Raw genomic sequence first — 18,275 nt, 5'->3', positions numbered from 1 at the left:
GATTGTACTCCGTATGTTTCGACCGCATTCCCAATCTGTTTATCACAAATTAAAATTAAAAAATTACTTAAACACAAATTATTCGAATCCTTTCTTCAAGTCGTTTCAATCTCACACAACTTTCTCGTGCCTAAAACTCCTTGGTTCCTCAACTTCCTGTCGATGACCGCTCCTTCTTGACGACATTCCGAATCTTTACGGCATAATATGAAAGGGACACTTCCTCAACATACAATATTTATGATTGATTTATGGTTAGTATGTTATCATCTATATAAATTCATTTATTAAATTTTTCGCTCGAAGCATGTCACCTTACCAGATTCTATATTGCAAATATTTTAACAACCAGTGGTTAATTAATGGTTATATATATATTTAGATTAAAAAAATTTCTAATGATTTTACGCATCGAACCTATGTAAAAGATTGCCATAATTACCGCTAGTAACGATTTCTTGTAATTAAGCTTCTTTACGGGCATAAGCGCACTATCACCACATAGCGGTAGACGTTCGAACTAAATGTCCATTACACGTACAATGCAGGGTCGCCGAAAAACATTAATTATGACAAAATTAAGGCACATGAAAATAAATCAAAGCCACAGAATTGTTCAGGAAATACTACTGTATCGATATCATATTAAAAAACAAATAATAACATCGTCCAACATAATTAACTGCTCTTTAAAGTTTGGTTGACCATTATAATAAATAATTAAATTTTGCGTCGCTATCGTTTGGTTTTCTTACTTGATATGGATACAATAGATTCTTCTAAACAGTTTTATGTCCTTGGTTTACTTTTTGGATGTCTAATTCTACTATAATTAAGGTTTTTAAATGGTCCTGCATTGTGCAAGCATGAGCGATTGTGGCACCTCTTGCGTTGAAAAAGCAAAGCTTAATTCGGGGTCTGTACAGCGCCAATTGATACAGTGGCTTTTTTACCAATAAAAGGTACTAAAGCTGTTGACAGTTTTTAGTTAAACGGACAGCTACGCGCAGCGCTGTTAGAATAATGGAATGATGACAGTATGTAGTTTACATCATGGTGGCATCGTAATTGTCAACACCGATCAATCAAGGAATAATGTCTCAAAAGGTATTATTGCGTTGCATTTAAAAAAGATCATTTTAATTTTTTTATTTCTCCACGCGTGTAATATACGGATTATTTACTTTGTACGCACACAAGTTGATTTTTTTACAACGAGACGTTGAAACATAAACTTTAGCGGTCACTATAATTGTCAACCTCGAATCTATTGACGTTTGTTAAAATGCCACGATAATCACATCTAACAACAGTTACACAAATATCCATTTCATGCATCGTAATAATGATTGTTGCTATCACATAAAAATATTTTTTAAATTTTTTCTAAATCAATTAAAACATTTGAAAAGTCAAATTGTATCTACGTTTCAGGGTGCAATTAGAAAGGCTTCAATCACCAAAGATGTACACCAGTCAAACAGTAAGTCTAAATTGAGATCTTTAACATCTCCTAAAGAGTCGGAAAACCCTGAGAAAATTGACACGAAATCAGAGAAGAAGTCTGAAAGAATGGGAACCAGCAATAGGCTAACAAGATCAATGCAAAATGTACAATCAAGTAAAAGCAGCGCAAGGCAAACGGCTAGGTCGTCGCAAAATATATCCATAAGGGAAAGTTTGTCTTCTACTGCTAAGTTAAATGCTAGCACCTCTAAAACATCTGCAACATCTAAAACAATATCCGATCCACCGAAGAGATCAAGTAGTAGTACTATTGTGAAAAGCAGATCATCTACTGGAAGAATACAGAGTAATTACTCTGAAAAAAGAGGAACGAGTACAGTATATGTGCCACCATCACTCTCAACAAAACTTAGTTCTAAATCGGTCAGCAAAGACACAAGATCAATACCAAAAGGAGAAGAAAGTAAACCGAGGTCTAAGTCCAGACAGCGTAAACTCTCCAGAACGTTGAGTCCTAGCGAAATAAAAATGTTGCATTCAGCTACAAGCAGACCAGATCATATGGACAGGAATCAAAGTAAGAGGAGATCCCCTAGTACTAACACGTATCAAAGGAACAATGAAGATGATTATGAGGATGATTTTGAGGTAAGGTATATTAATTAAATTAAATTATTCCAGCTGAATATGGTAATAAAATGAATACATTTTATAGGACTATGAATCCGATTTTCAAGAGTGTACAGACAGCGAATCGAGCGAAGTTAGCGAGGAGACAAGCACTCATAGTAATCCTCCACTGGATCCCATTGAAATGCATACTGCTGAACAAGTATATACATTCACTTGCTCTATTATTTGCAGACTATGAACTGGCTTTAAGTTGTTATCTTATTGCAGCAGAAAGTTGTGAATAGCGCCGATCAACAAAAGGAGGAAGAGCATATGCATGATTCCGGCCATTACGAACTTACAGAAGCACGGCAGAGAGCAGCAAGGATAGAATCTATTTCAAGCGATCCCAAGCTAGCTTCGCTTCTTGAATTAAGGCAACCAGTTAACAAGTCTTATAGGTTTGTTCTGAGAAGCATAAAGTTTCAAGAAAATTAAATTGTTTTGTATTCTGTCATTGTATCATTTCATCATTAAACATTTGCACGCTTATTGGATAATTGTTGTTGTAATATTTATTTGAATAATGAATTAAAGTTTCTGTTTTTATACAGCGAGGACAGATCGTGTGAAAACAAATCGTTGCCGTTGTCCGACGAAGGTTTCGAAGATAGTCGTTCAGGTGATTTTACAAAATCTCCGCCATTGTCGCAAATTTCATTTATTGATTTTCGTAAAACGAAACAGTCTCCAAAAATGAAGGTAGGAAATAAAGGAATCTATAGTATATATTAATTGATCTCAACAATGATCTATGGTAATCATTATTACCTTTAGAAGTCAAAGAAAAATATAAGCAGAGGTGAAGAATTGCTGGAAATGATTAAATTAGACGTCATGGAGTGGTCTCTGTTGGAGTGTTTGCCTATACCGTATGAGGAATTTATTAGAAACTATGGAAAACTGAATACTCAACAAGTATGTCGATTATCTAATAATAATCATTTTGTTGTTTTATTTTTCTATTCACTATTTTACAGATATCCACGCAAACCGGGGAAGACAACATAGATGTAGAAACGCAAACGGATAAGGCCACATTTCAAAATAAGTGGACTCAATTTCCAATAACTTGCAGAAGCAAGTTGCGAACTAAAAAAGATTTGGATTTGTTTCGTCTGGTTTGTGTTATCATTTTTACAGTTTGCTGTTAATAGAACTAAATAATAGTAAAGTATTGCAACTTGCAGGATCAATATGGTGTTGGCAATGATATCGACGACTTAGATTCTGTAAATTCTTTGTCATCGCCATCGTTTGATACGTTGAGACTTAACGATTTCGTAAGTCGAGCCGGAAGAGTGATGTTATCACTGTTAGAAGAAAGAAGATCTGGTGGGAATGTATTTAAAAACGAGGAAGAAATAGCGTTTAGTGACGGTTTTGTCAAACTTTCTGTAGATTCAGTTACGTTTTTGGCTGGCAGAGCAGTAACAATAATTCATTATTCGAATATTTTAAATAAGATCTTGCTAACTATTCATTCTCCCATAGAAGAGGTATAAATTAATAATACGTATCAACAAAATTAAAACATAAAGCAACATGTGGTTAATACAGAATAATTTAATGAACAGGAAATTGAGACAACTAGCAAGCAAGATTATATAACAGACTGTTGCATTGGATGCGTGTGGAACATTTCTGAACCATCAATGCCCATTAAACTATTTTACTCAGCCTGCCCTATTACCGCATGCTCTTTTCACTTAACTAATTATAATGTTGTATTTGCTGGACTGCAGGATGGGTATTTCTCATTTTTACTTGTGTAAAATCGTACACTTCACATTTTAGTTAAATGGATATTAATTTTACACAACAGATCGATTAGTCTTTGGGATTTGAAGGAAGACGAGATGTGGCATCCAAAAGTTACAGACAAGGCCAATGAATTGGATTGGACAATTCGAATAGCTACTTACACAACGACAGCGAATACAGAAATAATTGTTGATAATTCGCAAATAGTTGCGATACAAATTTTATCTAAACTTGAAGAAAAGTCGTACGAAAGACGTAATAATAAATTCGTACCCATTCAGGTTCGTTTAAACTTATTTTCGATATTGGTCGGTAACAACGCTTGAAATATTAATATTTTTGTATTACCTGACATAATAGATATGTAGCTTAAATGAAAAAGGTTCTCTTATTATATGGAGCGTTTTACACAGCATGGGATTAAATATCGATGATTTAGGACTGTCATATTGGGGTAGTATAAGACTCGTTAGAAGTCAAGAACTGCTTTTACCATATTATAATATGAAAAAGTAAATATTTTACAACGATCCCTATGAACTTGCTTGTATTTATCTTACTAACATACATGAACTCTTTAGAAGAATCAGTGCAGCTGCTTTTATTGACATGCATGTGGATTGCGTTGATAACAACAATTTCTATATTGCCACTAACAGTAGCAATGTTCTGCATGCTACCTGCATCGGTAACAAAGCTAGTCCTTCTATGTACAAAAAGTTTGATACTAGTAAGTTATTGTGCATACCATTCATGATTTCTAAAGAATAAATTATTAACTAATTTGATTCGATGTTGTAGGTCCATGTGGGAACATAAACTGCATAGAAACATGTCCATTTGAAGAATCATTTTTCATGGTAAGATTTTTTACGATCTTCACCTCTACCTCTCCCGCTACTTCTACTATCACGATTTTATTTCCATCGCAGGTCGGTTGTGACGATGGTACAATTCGATTACATTGTATGAATATTGAGAAACCAATTTTACAAGTGAGAGATGAAGATAACATGTACAGTATTAAGTCTCTGCAGTGGTCGAAAACAAAACCATTTACCATTTTCGTGCTGGACAATAAGTTACGGTAATACAAAGACCCTTTTGGCTAATTCAAACAGTATATAATGCAAAAATTAAATCGTTCAACTGATGATGTTTTAGGATACACATATGGGATTTAAGTCACAGCGATATATGTCCAAAGCATACAGTGAACATGCAGAAAGTTGGATCCATTAATAGTATGCAATTGTCACCTTGTAAATCTGAGAAAGACATGAATCATCAGTATTTGGTATGTTAAATTATCTGTACGTTACTGTTCTTACGAGTATGATATGCAATAATATGTATTTTAGGCATTTGGGACGGAAACCGGAAATGTAGAAATATACAAATTAAAATCCGATTTCTGTAACTCTAAAGAAGAGGATTATTTGCAAGAATTGAATACTTTTATGCGTTATGTTGCAATTTTGTAAGGAATTGAAAGATATAATTACTCTATACTTCCAATGTATATGTATGTTCCGCAAGTAACCGGGGCATATTTACTTGGTATTTAATCCAAGACAATCTTTTAATCACCACGTACGAAGTATATTAGTGTATTGCAAACTAGAAAAGGTCCTAGGAAATATATACTGATCCGTCCAGTAACAATTTTTAACCTATGATATTAATTTAAGGAACAGAAACCACGATTTGTACAAAAGTATTATTTATTGCACAGTATTCACGTTCTCAAAGATAAATTCGTTCATAAATTGTATACAAATCATTGTTTTATAATACAAAGAACTGTTTAAATAATGTGCAATTAATAAAAGACAGATCTGTTACTATTTATTTCACTGAATATTATTTTATTCACAGACTTATTGAATAAAGTTTTTATTGCAATGATGGAATGATGGTAGAATATTTATTAATTAAGCATTCAATAATTCCTTCATAATGTAAACGAAAATGTGTATAGAAATAATATAACCATAAAGATAATTTGTATTTCTTGAACCGTTGCAAGTAGGTGGTTTTACAAGACGGTCAACAATGTCTCTGTAGCTCTTGCTGTGCATTTGATGAACATCCATTTGCAGGTATTGCGTTTCCGCCTGTAAAAAAAATATTTGCATTTGTTTTGAATACCTCATTATCCGCATCGTTCTACAAAAATTTTTACTGTATTTATAACACAATCGCTATAAATTTAAAAGATGTGTGACTATTGTTCTTGGATCGATCAGATCCTAGCAAGGATTACAATCGAAACCACGTTAGAGAAAAAACCTCAAATACACGTGGACCCGGTCATAGTGGTTCACGGAGGAGCCGGAAAAATTCCACGGAAAATGCGTTATCCCATGCTCGTCGAGGTGACAGAAAATGTCTTCGCAAGATATGTTTCTTACTCAAATAAAGCAATATTATAATTGAGGAAATAACGGCTAGCATTTGTTAGGTTAAAAATGCAGCTGTTCAGTCATACAAAGATCTTATCAATGGTCGTTCTGCAGTACATTCAGTTGAGAAAGCGATCTCATACATGGAAAGTGTGCCGTATTTTAATTGCGCGAAAGGAGGATCAATGGACATTAACGATGAAGTCGTTACGGATGCCGCTATAGTTACTCCAAAAAATGCTGGATGCGTGGGCGCTGTCCGAGATATAGAACATCCTATCGCTCTAGGTTTGTCTAGTTTTGTTACGATACGTCAAAACATGCAATCAATATAATGAACCTCGTAGCAAGAATGGTATTGAAGAAAACGGAGCATATACTGATCGTTGAAAATGGCGCGCAGAAGTTCGCGCTGGATAATGGAATACCAATTCTCGAGCCGGGTAGTTTGAACGTCACAGAATCGTCAATGTTGCTTGATTCCGGCGAAGAATCTTTCGAATTTTGTGATAATCGTGAAACGGGCTCGGTTGAAGATGAATCCGAAGAAATCAAACGAAGAGAATGCGATTCAGACTGCGTTGTTATACGTCCGGACGAGGAAGAGCAACCTTACTACGACGACTCGGATGATCTATTTGGCGAACCATTCAATTTGCAGGCATGTTCCATAATCGTCTAGACCACCTAAGAACTAATTATTAATGTAAGAGAACACGAATGTAGATTGCCGCAGTCGGTGCTGTCGCGTACGATCGAAAAAGGCGGTTGGCAAGCGGCACATCGACGGCAGGAGACTCTGGCAAACCAATCGGCCATGTGACCGCAACAGGCACGGTGATTGGCTGCGGTGTGTTCGCAAACGAGCACGGCTGCGTTTCCGTTTCTGGGAATGATACTTGCATCTACTGTTACACGCCGGCACGAAAAATATGTGAAAGAATTCCTCGCGATGCAACCATAAATTATTCTTTGAACACGGAATTGGAGAATCTACAGATGGAGACCGGAGAAACACATATAGGTGCCGTAGCAGTGAACGCGAAAGGCGATCCTTCCATTGGATTCAAAAGCATGCACTTTCCTTGGGCCTATTGCCGTTACGGCTACGTATATTACGGTGTTGCTCAGAACGATAGTTTCTCGGAAAAAGTAACTGTTCTTGAGCGACCTTTAGACTGCATGTGCGACACCTCCAGCGAAGATGATGATTAATTGTTTTAAGTATTATAATTATGACCGATAAAATATAATACGATGATAGAACATTAGTTTCGCAAAATAATATGCTCGTTTCTAGGATAGACCACCGTTAAATTGCAGTGATTTGATCGTCTTGGATATCTACTATACGTAGACTGCTTATGAATAGTACGCTTATGAATAGTCGTGCGGAGCAGTGCGAAATTTTAAATTCGAAATTTGGAAAAGAGAACGACTTCTATTTTACGGTTATGGTTAACGCATTTTTTTTACGTACCGAAAATATAACATTTTTATTCGAGTCGTATGGTCCGTACATGGAGAATGTCGGTACCTCGCCCTTGTATGTGTTGCCAAAAAGATCATTAATTTCCAACAGCATTGCGTAAATTTCCTCGCGTCGTATGTCCGTTAAGTTTTCGTGTGCAACCACCTAAAATTTTAAAATTGTTACATACATCTCCAAATTTGTTATCGTATTCAAATATTGATAGTTAGAATTACCGCGTTTAGCGGAGACCATGCAAGTGTGCATACGTCCGATTCGTCTGTTTCCTTTAAGCACAGGGTGCGATAGCCATTACTACTTAAATGATCGTATCGTGAATCCGTTTTTAAGTTACCTACGACAATGTTTCATTTTTTGGTGACTTCTGTTATTTCATATTTTTATATTATCATTCAATTCCGATAAAACTATTCAAAATCGTGCTCACCGATCTTTTCTTGAACGTTCTTGAGATTGACGAAGGCCACGTCCCCATTGTCATTCTCTAAACACTCTAAGGCACTCAAATCTTTCTTAGCGGTGGCTGCTATAAATTATATCAGATAATTTAATTGCTACTGCAGTCACTGTCTTCGACTGAATTATTTACCTTGCTCACCTGAAAAATATAAATTACTAGGTATTGTTTCTTCACTGTCAGCCAAACCAGGAACAACGCTCGACGCGAAGAAGTTTCCAACCGCTTCCAAATCGGAACACTCTGGTCTACCTCCGGTCATATTCTTCAGAATCGAAAGGAAAGTATACCAGCCTGTATTTGAAGAATATTTCATTAAAAGATAACTAAAAAAAAAACTAAAAAATTGAGAGAAAAACATTAATATCAAGTGGCGTTAGAATATTAAATCGGTGCCAATTTAATTTCAACCAGTATTCTTTGTTGTGTTAAACAGTGACATACACAGGCAAAGAGGAAGGAAATTGTGCTTATCCTTACCGACATCTCTGTAACCCGTGAAACATGCCTTGGTTCCCCTGAGATCCTTGAAGCTCTTGATCCGTGAATCCTGCTTCACTACCGCTGCGATTCGGTCGAATTGGTTCGTCTTCTTGGGTACCGCTTGCACGAGCGACTTCAACCCCATTCTGAAATGGTACTCTAGATCAATGGTTTTCAAAGTGTGTTTCGAAGAATTTTGTGATCACGCGAGTCTATGTTCTGAACAAACAAAACAACATTGTTTTTAATGACTCGTAAAAAATAGTTTTATAAAAATGCTAGAGTATTTGTGGAAGAATTTTATGAATCGATTTTGAATATTTAGCGATTCGAAGATTTAGGACAACTGCTCTACATATTGTGGGGTCGCCGCTTTCTCATAGAAGAACGTTCTCCGCTCACTTTCTGGCCTTGTACAGCTCCTCAGGTTGCGCGACGAATATGTCCGCCTGATTGTTTTTAATTGCTGTCAAACACGCTGCCCTCGACGTCTCCTGTTTGCAAGTGATGGAAGGCTCGACGCCGTAAACGAAGGCAGCATCCCTGAGCCACCTGCACTTCCGGCCCTCCAAGTTCGTGGCTATGCACCATTGCACTCTTCTCGATGGCCGACACTTTGCGCGGTTGTTGGCGCTCATGAAACCGCTAACTGCAATTGTATGCGTCTACTACAATCAGAGCGTGCCGGTGTCAACGCTATTGTTAAAGTACAGCCGGATCATCTCGGATCATACACATAATTGTATTTAACGCGCACAATTTAACAGATATTTTAGGTACCTCGATGTATACTTTTTAGTACATCCTGGCTGTACTTTCTTGCTACTCTACCAATTCGTTACAGAGTAGAAGCGTAGCAAAGAGTATGTCTAAATTTCTGCATGAATTAATTACATTTTACTAAGAAGTCTTCTGGCGTTTCTAGGGTATCAATGCTCACCGGCGTCGTCCGATAGTTTTCCAGCAAGTCATGCAGGACCATATTCGAATGCGGATCTGCGGACGAGGTCATCATCTTCTCGACCTTCTCGGCCACTTCCCTGGAAGAACATATATGTAACTTCCTACAGAAATGCGATAACAAATGTGTCAAGTTTATCCTCGGATTTCACGGTTAATTATACTAACGCTCTGGCAACGACGACGGGCCAAGGTCTCGTGATCCACACGCATGGTTCACTTTTCATGGATCTCGTAGTACCATCGAGACAGAGGTAATTGAAATTCTCCTTGTTGATCTGTCCCTCCTACATCATCATACAGTGTCATCAATATGTTAGATTTCGTAAAAATGACCCGCTGTATAGCCACGTTGTAACCAAACAAACAATAATGTACAGGGTGTCTCGCACAATTTCACCGCTTCAGATATCTCTCTGGAGACGACTTACCTTGAAATGTTCGAGAGCATCATCTAATCGGACCCATGCGATATCACCGGCGTTATCAGTGAGACATAATAAAGCACCTTCACGGCCGTGATACTTGTCACTCGAGTAACAGCCCAGAGGGTTGTCGCACGCGCCGCACAAGTTCCGGTACTTTGATTCTGCAAGATAACAAGATTGTGAGAAAAAGCAAATAACATTGTGTCGGAAACGCTTACTTAGTTTGTTATCGAAGCTGGTATCCGAGGACCAAGGGCCGGCGATACAAGCTGCTTCGAAGAAACTCGACAACCCGTTAATCCTGTTCTCCAGTAGCGTTTTGTCGGGATCGCATTCTTTGGTAATTATCCACTTGTCAAAGTACTGTAACGACACACGAATATTATTTACCTCGCAAGGCATTCTTCATCTAAGCGTGTATCTATCTACAGTAAATCGTGTTTTAATAGATTTTGGATACAGCTGTATTAGTAATAAATAGATCATCCAAACGATATTAACCGTTGAAAAAGCTTTGGTCCAATCGTCAGTGGTGTCCAGTCCAGGATGACAAAATCGTTTTCCCTTAATGTTCCATATACTCTTCACATCTTTATTGACTAGAACCACCACTTTGAAACGTTCCTTTTCTACCAAGAAATGATAATTGTCCATTTAAACGAGCACAGGCAGCGGAATAATCATTAATCTTATCAATTACCGGTTTGAAATAATCTTAGTTCGTTGGTGACTAGAATGTTGTATTCCCTGTATGGAGACGCAGCGACTAGATCTTCCGGTTCCAAAACAGTTAAATCGGCTGTGTTCGTGGTCAGTCGCCGCAGACAATTAAATCTGCACAATTGAAACCGTTTAAGTCGAGTTTCGATTAATAGTGGTGGATTTCACTTACCTATCATTTCCAATGACGCATTCTACCTGGCTCCCCGGGGTGTTCAATTGCGGACAAAACTGGCGTATATTTTTCGCCGTATGCACGCTTTCCACGACGCATAGTTTCACTGAAAGTTTCGTTTCGCCGCTTTACATCGTAATTCCATTAATCGCGGTCCACACGAGGGGAAATCGCATATTTAATGGCTCTAATCGTGTCTGGTGTCGACTATAGTGTATCAGCAAGTTCAATGCTCGAAGAATATTTACTGTACGATACATCGCGACATTTGTCCGTTTAAGTCTGGATCTAAACATAGCTACATCTGGCTTAGGTCCGCAGCTCCGCGTAAAGTGCAAGTAACGTGTTCGCCAGAAGAATTTAAATTAAAATGTAACGATGGTAATTTATGGTTTCTAAATGTTCTTAAATTGCACAGACGCAACAATGTTCTCATAGAATATTTTTAATAATCTGATAGCTACCGAACATCGTTCCAGCCACGATTAGGTCGGGAAACTTTTTAAACACTTTTCACGGAAATCATACTAAAACCGTTTACTCACATTTTTCAGCGCCGATACGCTGGCAAAACAGCACAAGCAAAAAGAGAAGACCGCATAATCGGTTGTTCATTTTCGTCCAGTCCTGCAGCATCCTTTGTTAACGAGTTATCCTTATTGAACTCTGAATCTTAACACAACGCTGAACACAAGACCTTTATTATCATTTCAAACGTTATGATTTATAGTTACGGTAAGAATCATCAGTAAGTTCACATTTCCACAACACACAGTTATCACTCCATAGCTAACGGTGTGATAAACGTTTTTTTCATACGTCCGCGGCGACCGCTGCTACGAGCGCACGCAAATCGGATAGCCGGCCTAACTCTCTCCTCTTGCACATACGCCTCTAATTCGCTTCACGATCCCCAGAGCTGATCAATACTGAAGATACAGCTAGTTTCGTCACGAATCGGGGTCCGTAGGACCGAGACCGCTGGGTAAGCACTCGCTTTCGCCTATCCTTGAAGATCACGTGCGACGAAAAGGGGGAATTAAAAGGACGAGCATAACCGAACCGGCCGGACGATCAGACTTAATTTAAAGCTTCAACAGACCAACACGAATGTATTCTGCAGCGTCGAAGAACAGTCTCTCAATGCTTTTATAAATTAAAAGTTCCCACGGATCAACGTGAATATTCAACGGCGGCAGATATTTTGTAAATGCACATCGTCACAGTGTTCGCGACTATTAATAGAAATTTCTTATGCCGGTGCCGCAAATATAAATTCTGCAGCCGTAGCAAGCGTACGCATTGATCATTAAAATCTTGAGATAAGTTCACAGTAAATCCTCGTGATAGTATTAATACGCGCACGAATATTCTGTAAAAATTCTCAGCAATGTATTCACGATGTATCGATGAGTACAAGTGAACCGTTGTCTTCAAATGTGCATACACACACACGTGATATTAATAGCGAACATGATACTTTTTGTGGAATGTGGCATCGTGGTTCAACGGTCACGCACGGACACAGTGTTTCGACGTACATCTGCAGAGCAGGAGATGACTAATTAGAGCGTCATGTGCACTACATTGCTGAGAAATTCGACCGGATGTCCGTCGCCGTTGCAGATATTTTGTGTCGGTCCGAAGAAATCCTCAGCTGCCGAGATAACTTGCTATCTCGATTTGTTTTCTAATTCATTACCTTCACATTCAAATATCCGCACACACGACCGGTACGGCTCGTGTTATGTCTGCGTTTTAAAATAACAAGCAAGAGGACAGAGCAAAAGTCGCCGGCGAGCTCGAATGCGAATAACTGGAATGAACGTTGATGGGAAATGGGTCGGCGACTCGATCACGACTCCCTTGGTCACCGGATCCAACCGGTGGCGTCTGGGGGTTACCCGGCGTTCTCTCGACGTTCTCGCTCCCGCACAAGTTCACGGAGACTGAGGACTTCCACAAGTTCATCTGACACAACCAGTGGCTGTATCAGCAGCCGAAAGACCACTAGGTAACCGGAATTAACTTGGTGGGAGGCGACTACGTAATGGATGTGTGCGTGGATAGCCGAGTCCACCGGGAACGGGTTCGAATCTTTTTTGGAGAATCCTTCCTTGGGGGGGAACTCTTATCTAGCATGAGATGCTCTTTGATCCTTCGAACCTTCCCACTGTGAATACGTGAAACGCATTTTGTGCATATTTATATTTTAACGGATTCCACGAATCTTTAAGCAAAGGGAAAATCAAAATTATTCATAACAAACTTATAATGTGCTCAATTAGTCAAAATATGTCTTTCTTGTATCCATTTTTATAATTTCCCCATAAATAATCTTGAGCACACTATAAGCTTTTCATTTTGAGTTATAACGAAGTCCGCATGATCTTTGAATATTTAAGGACACCTTATGAATAACGCTAATGCATGCATGATATAAATGGAACTTTGATTCGGAACTTTCAATACGACCATTATGGGACCGTTTGAAGTGTAAATTTATAGAATTGCAATTCATCAAGCAAAACCTCCGCGGAATTATATGGAATGCATGAAAACATAGTGGCTATAGTGAATACGGTACTCTCCATTTTTCCGCGTACTTTCCGGATGAGTCTACGGTACTCGCCTTCTCACGAAACCGCTCGAATGTGAAATCACGATTTCACGATACTGAAATTATGATTGTCTTGTTTGCACGGAAGTCGTTCTCTTTGCTCTTGGAAGGAGGTCTGAAGATTTCTAACATGTAGCCTTTCGAAAATAATCAAGATACCTATTTGATTTTTTTTTCCATTCGAACAAAACAATATTTACCGCTGAAATTACCAAAATGTTTATCTTTCATAATTGCAAAGAATTTCGTATAAAATTGTTGTAAAAATATCCGAAGATAGAATTGTTGAGAGTTGGCCACGCGCAGCTCGACAACGCGAAGTTTTCCCTTCGAGGAGAAGCGGATACAATGACAATAAGGCGTTCTTAGGATTATATTTCTACCTATGCTAGAATTGATTTCTTTCTTGTGGAGAAGTACTAAATAATTTTATAAATTACGATAATCTCGTTTCTACATGTGTGACAAATGTTTTCAAAAAATTTCATTTCTTCGAGAAAGAAATCAAATCTTTCAGATTAAAAACTTTAGGAATACTGCTAATAGAAAATGTTTAATACATGATGTATTGTGCTCATAATGTCAGGTATGTACATGTGAGTAATAAAAGTTGTTTTTCCGCGGCGTCCTCGCACTTTTTTGCGATGACGTTTCCTTCGAATGACTTCCCGTTGGTGGAATCGAAACTGTACAATTTTCACAAACTGGCAGTTACGAGAATGTTAATTTTACATACGACTTAATTTTGAAATATTATTCGAACGATAGAATGCTCTTTCGTTCGCAGCATGTATAGTATTTAAGCGCTACTACTATACATACATGTGCCATTATTACTCGTTAGTACTCGTACCGATCGAATTACTCAAAATATTATTACGTAAATATAATTCTAGCCTAAACTAGACACATTGTTGCTAGTTATGTACAGACAGAAGCAGCAATGTTACACAAAGCAGACGCCTTGTTCATTGATACTAGCTGCATATCATGGAATACGAAATCCTCTGTGTGCAAGATAATTGTAATCAGTATTGATAGCGGCGTATAGATATATTGCACTGTGTACAGTCCACGTTAACTATTTAAATTGAATAATATTCGTCAAGCGATGTATGTAGACGCGTCGGTCAGATTCCTATACTTCTAGTAATGAATACATGTCTATACATGCATTTTCCACTTTTCTTATGCGCTGAAAATAATTGATTCTATGATAAACTATAGTAATATGTACGTGTAGTCGAATCATTATGTCTAAAACTATCTTATTATTCAATTGATTGCAGAGATGCGGGAGGAATGACCGATAATCTGGCTCCGATGCAAGGATGAAGGAAGCTTGAAATACATGTATCGTTTTATAGTATGTATACTTGGTGCAGCTGTACGCAATACATACACACATATTGCATCCAAAACTTTCCTTACGACCCTCTCGACCCGACTGTCAACGTGCGTTTGCTATAAAAAAGACACGTATGTTAATGCCACGTTGTTTTAATTAATTCTGACGCAACGGAAGAACATTTTCCGCAGCAAGAAATTCCATTATCGAGTGATATGGATGTGCAGAAACACCCGTTGTTTCAATGGAGCAAATGTCTCACTACAAAAATGACAGCCCGTAACCTGCGCTTGAATCACACATCGAACCTCATATACGTTTGAAAATTTCAGATGCCTTCAAAATTTTTTATTATACGATGTAATTATATTTTCATATCGATAACTATATTATTAGAGTATACTTATGCGTGATACAGTATCTCTATTTTTTTTTTTTGGCACATGATATCATATCTTGAGAAGCTTTAAAACAGATCTTTCAATCTTTTTACTGTTTCTACTCTATTGCATCTTTTCATTTCAGAAGGCATTCAGACGATTAGTCCAAGAGAATTTGGTTGAAGCATCTACGTACAATATTTTTGTTTTACATTCGCATGAAAAAGATGATGCTGAATTATAAGCAGTTGCCTGTAAAGGCACATTATTTCTTCTTTATGGCAGGTAAATGTAACTACTTATGATTATAGCGATATATTGTATATTACAATATATTGTATTATATTTATATTTACATATAATATTATATATATTATTATTGTGTATTTTGCAGCAATGGGTCCAATTTTGCCATTTTTCCCAGTTTATGGAAAACAGCTTGGGGTATCGCCAGTAGTCATGGGCAGCATTACAGCTGTTTTACCAATTTTATTTTTAATTGCTAAACCAGCTTTTGGTTATTTAGTGGATTACTTCGTCTCTTGGAGGAAAACAATTTTTATGATATTACTAGGAACAACAAGCATATCTTTCATTTGCATGTACTTCTTACCAGCCCGTCCAGAACCAATTTGGTCTGACCATATGTTTGAAAATATGTCTTGCACTTCATTGAAACACTGCTCACCAGAGGTACATTTTATTACATCAAATTTGATTTTCAAACGCGTGTTTACAACTTCATGTTTGTTCAAGGTCATCGTACAGTCAGGATCATGCATAGGAGCAAAGTATACAATGTGCCATTGGAACTGTACCAACAATAATTTTTCTGCGCTCGTACAATTTGCAGACTATGAAGGAGAAGTAAGCTTTACTGAAAATAACACATGCCTAATGGACACAAACGTTGTTTCGAATTGTTCTAAAAGCGATAATTGCAAAGTTAGCTGTGATAACTTTAACGATAAGCATTGTCTCTATACTTCCATAACTTTCTGGGGCTTTATTATTTTAATGTCCCTTGGAAACATTGGCTTTAATGTTTGTAATAGTATAAGTGATGCAATTTGTTTTGATGTTCTTGGTGCGTATCATGTAATAATATTTATAAAAAAATTAGTTCGATGACTTGAACTTCTCTGTCCTTCGAATAACTTTGTAATTATTTTTTAGGGGAAGGCGGCGAAATGAGCTACGGTAGGCAACGTGTATGGGGAACAATAGGTTTTGGTATTTCTGCTTTTCTGGCTGGTTACGCGGTAGATTATTGGTCCGAAGGAAAAATGATAAAAGTTTATACACCCGCGTTTCTACTAATATTTGTCTTCTCATTTTTTGACATAATTTTCTGTAGAAAATTGAAAGTGAGTATGTGATAAAATATTTTTAGACTGACTCCCTTCTATTTTGTTCTACATGTGAAAATAATTTATTGAAGATGCTTCTTACAGCTTCCAGTTATGTCTGGTTCAGGAAATATATTAAAAGATGTCTTCCAAATTTTAAAGTTAAAACCTATAATTATATTTCTCTGTTTCGCAACGATTGCTGGTATTCTAGATAGCTTTATAATTTATTTTTTATTTTGGTAAGTATTTACATTTTCCAATCATTTAGAAATTAAATATATTATCCGATTCACGTTGTAAATATATTTTCAATAGGTATTTGGAAGACTTGGCTTTAGTAACTGGCCATATGAATGAAATTAAATTGATCGAAGGTTTAATTGTTGCAGCACAAACCCTGGGTGGTGAAGTAGTTTTCTTTCCTCTGTCTGGTATTGTTTCACATGATATACTTTATACAAACGGTTTCTATAAAATATTCGAGTGTAACACATACAAACATACGCATATAAATATATTTTTTGAACAGGTAAAATTTTAAAGAAGTTCGGATTTGGATATACATTTACATTTTGTTTCATATGTTATGCTTTCCGATTGGGTTTAATATCACTGGCATCTACACCATGGTGGGTAATTGCTGTAGAATTATTTATGCAAGGTCCCACTTATGCTCTGTGTTACACATCAATAGTTGCATATGCAAGTAAGATTGCACCACCCGGCACATCAGCTACCGTTCAGGGTATTGTAGCTGGCATGGATGATGGATTCGGTAAACAAATCTTTTGTTCAACAATTTTTGCAGTGTATAGTGTAAATAATACAATTAGCTCATTTCAGGATTCGCGATTGGTAGTCTGGTAGGAGGCATTTTATACAAATTGTTAGGAGGTGTTACAACATTACGTTTGCTTTCGTCACTTGCTGCAGTGACTGCATTAATGTATTTCATTTTACATGTGCTGTATCTAAAGCATACAATGCCAGGTATATATAAAAAAAGTTTCTATACAGAAAGGTTGTATATACCGTTTTGTTGAATACGTTTTATTTTCTTTCTTACAATTTCGTATTACTTTTTGTTATTTATAGAAACAAAAACCACTGTGGAATGGAAATCGCCCGAAGACGCGAGAAATGAATGCGTTGTCGCATTGGACAATGCGATGTGAACGAGAACTTATTTCCAAAGAAAGTGCAATTTTTTATAAAAATTTTTAACGCCATTAACGTGTATAGATGTTACTAATTATGATAAATAATATAACATGATGTTCATGTTTTTATATATACATATATACAATCCTATACTACTAATTAGTTTAACGAATTTAAATAAATTTTGTAGTGGAATGTTTTTAAAATAAATGAAACTAACGTTGAATACGCATATTTTTTTACGAAGTTAACAAGGATGTATAAAAAGCTTAATAACGGAGAAACAAAACGCCCATTTCAAAATAAATCTTTCTTAGTCATTGATGAATGGTAAATTGTTTACGCATGACATTTTGCGTACATTGAACAGCTGTTGTATTCGCGGTCATCA

General features: G+C 36.9%; 4 protein-coding genes across 16 annotated transcripts; 3 read left to right on the top strand and 1 right to left on the bottom strand.

Moving 5' to 3' along the window:
* The first annotated feature begins 1,029 nt into the window (after positions 1–1,029).
* Positions 1,030–5,816, top strand: LOC144468061 (cytoplasmic dynein 2 intermediate chain 1). Of its 3 annotated transcripts, none has more exons than XM_078177200.1 (16): positions 1,030–1,107; positions 1,435–2,115; positions 2,183–2,299; positions 2,371–2,540; positions 2,694–2,841; positions 2,917–3,057; positions 3,120–3,260; positions 3,330–3,638; positions 3,717–3,889; positions 3,965–4,184; positions 4,264–4,415; positions 4,485–4,633; positions 4,705–4,763; positions 4,836–4,990; positions 5,068–5,200; positions 5,265–5,816. In XM_078177200.1, exons 1-16 carry the CDS (start codon positions 1,096–1,098, stop codon positions 5,385–5,387), a joined length of 2,883 nt encoding a protein of 960 aa, XP_078033326.1. In that variant the 5' UTR covers positions 1,030–1,095; the 3' UTR covers positions 5,388–5,816. The 3 variants fall into 3 exon arrangements, with proteins under 3 accessions (XP_078033326.1, XP_078033325.1, XP_078033323.1); XM_078177199.1 differs by having other exon boundaries at positions 2,368–2,540; positions 2,920–3,057; XM_078177197.1 differs by having other exon boundaries at positions 2,368–2,540.
* Tsf3 (Transferrin 3) lies at positions 5,784–12,054 on the bottom strand. Of its 3 annotated transcripts, none has more exons than XM_078177202.1 (15): positions 11,569–12,054; positions 11,021–11,129; positions 10,829–10,962; positions 10,630–10,757; positions 10,347–10,491; positions 10,132–10,289; positions 9,869–9,987; positions 9,635–9,780; positions 9,143–9,389; positions 8,738–8,886; positions 8,390–8,551; positions 8,228–8,326; positions 8,016–8,134; positions 7,789–7,944; positions 5,784–6,020 (listed from the first exon to the last, which is right to left on the bottom strand). In XM_078177202.1, exons 1-15 carry the CDS (start codon positions 11,657–11,659, stop codon positions 5,838–5,840), a joined length of 2,145 nt encoding a protein of 714 aa, XP_078033328.1. In that variant the 5' UTR covers positions 11,660–12,054; the 3' UTR covers positions 5,784–5,837. The 3 variants fall into 3 exon arrangements, with proteins under 3 accessions (XP_078033328.1, XP_078033329.1, XP_078033330.1); XM_078177203.1 differs by having other exon boundaries at positions 8,399–8,551; positions 11,569–11,708; XM_078177204.1 differs by having other exon boundaries at positions 8,228–8,323; positions 8,399–8,551; positions 11,569–11,708.
* On the top strand, positions 6,027–7,167 carry LOC144468067 (isoaspartyl peptidase/L-asparaginase). The gene is made up of 3 exons (XM_078177216.1): positions 6,027–6,281; positions 6,368–6,596; positions 6,656–7,167. Exons 1-3 carry the CDS (start codon positions 6,123–6,125, stop codon positions 6,988–6,990), a joined length of 723 nt encoding a protein of 240 aa, XP_078033342.1. The 5' UTR covers positions 6,027–6,122; the 3' UTR covers positions 6,991–7,167.
* Positions 10,369–18,110, top strand: LOC144468064 (major facilitator superfamily domain-containing protein 6). 9 transcript variants are annotated; one of them, XM_078177210.1, is made up of 11 exons: positions 12,897–13,037; positions 14,933–15,098; positions 15,183–15,351; positions 15,517–15,656; positions 15,766–16,458; positions 16,548–16,738; positions 16,826–16,962; positions 17,039–17,154; positions 17,253–17,498; positions 17,567–17,713; positions 17,819–18,110. In XM_078177210.1, exons 4-11 carry the CDS (start codon positions 15,590–15,592, stop codon positions 17,896–17,898), a joined length of 1,677 nt encoding a protein of 558 aa, XP_078033336.1. In that variant the 5' UTR covers positions 12,897–13,037; positions 14,933–15,098; positions 15,183–15,351; positions 15,517–15,589; the 3' UTR covers positions 17,899–18,110. The 9 variants fall into 9 exon arrangements, with proteins under 9 accessions (XP_078033331.1, XP_078033336.1, XP_078033340.1 ...); XM_078177214.1 differs by having other exon boundaries at positions 14,933–15,351; positions 15,766–16,064; positions 16,128–16,458; XM_078177205.1 differs by lacking the exon at positions 12,897–13,037 and adding an exon at positions 10,369–10,468 and having other exon boundaries at positions 14,933–15,351.
* Positions 18,111–18,275: the final 165 nt, after the last annotated feature.

Source organism: Augochlora pura, chromosome 3, assembly GCF_028453695.1.
Source record: "Augochlora pura isolate Apur16 chromosome 3, APUR_v2.2.1, whole genome shotgun sequence".
Classification (NCBI taxonomy): Eukaryota; Metazoa; Arthropoda; class Insecta; order Hymenoptera; family Halictidae; genus Augochlora; species Augochlora pura.
This window is presented reverse-complemented; position numbering and strand designations above follow the sequence as displayed.

Coding starts and splice junctions, on each gene's coding strand:
- LOC144468061 (XM_078177197.1), top strand. Junction 3,261..3,329: donor ATTTGGATTTGTTTCGTCTG/GTTTGTGTTATC, acceptor TGCAACTTGCAG/GATCAATATGGTGTTGGCAA. Junction 5,201..5,264: donor ACATGAATCATCAGTATTTG/GTATGTTAAATT, acceptor TATGTATTTTAG/GCATTTGGGACGGAAACCGG.
- LOC144468067 (XM_078177216.1), top strand. CDS start 6,123: ATGTGTGACTATTGTTCTTGGATCGATCAGATCCTAGCAAGGATTACA. Junction 6,282..6,367: donor GTTATCCCATGCTCGTCGAG/GTGACAGAAAAT, acceptor AGCATTTGTTAG/GTTAAAAATGCAGCTGTTCA. Junction 6,597..6,655: donor AGAACATCCTATCGCTCTAG/GTTTGTCTAGTT, acceptor TGAACCTCGTAG/CAAGAATGGTATTGAAGAAA.
- Tsf3 (XM_078177202.1), bottom strand. CDS start 11,659: ATGCTGCAGGACTGGACGAAAATGAACAACCGATTATGCGGTCTTCTC. Junction 8,887..9,142: donor GAGCTGTACAAGGCCAGAAA/GTGAGCGGAGAA, acceptor GTACCATTTCAG/AATGGGGTTGAAGTCGCTCG. Junction 8,327..8,389: donor ATATTTTTCAGGTGAGCAAG/GTAAATAATTCA, acceptor TATAATTTATAG/CAGCCACCGCTAAGAAAGAT.
- LOC144468064 (XM_078177205.1), top strand. CDS start 15,590: ATGAAAAAGATGATGCTGAATTATAAGCAGTTGCCTGTAAAGGCACAT. Junction 17,155..17,252: donor AGTTTTCTTTCCTCTGTCTG/GTATTGTTTCAC, acceptor TTTTTTGAACAG/GTAAAATTTTAAAGAAGTTC. Junction 17,499..17,566: donor TGGCATGGATGATGGATTCG/GTAAACAAATCT, acceptor AGCTCATTTCAG/GATTCGCGATTGGTAGTCTG.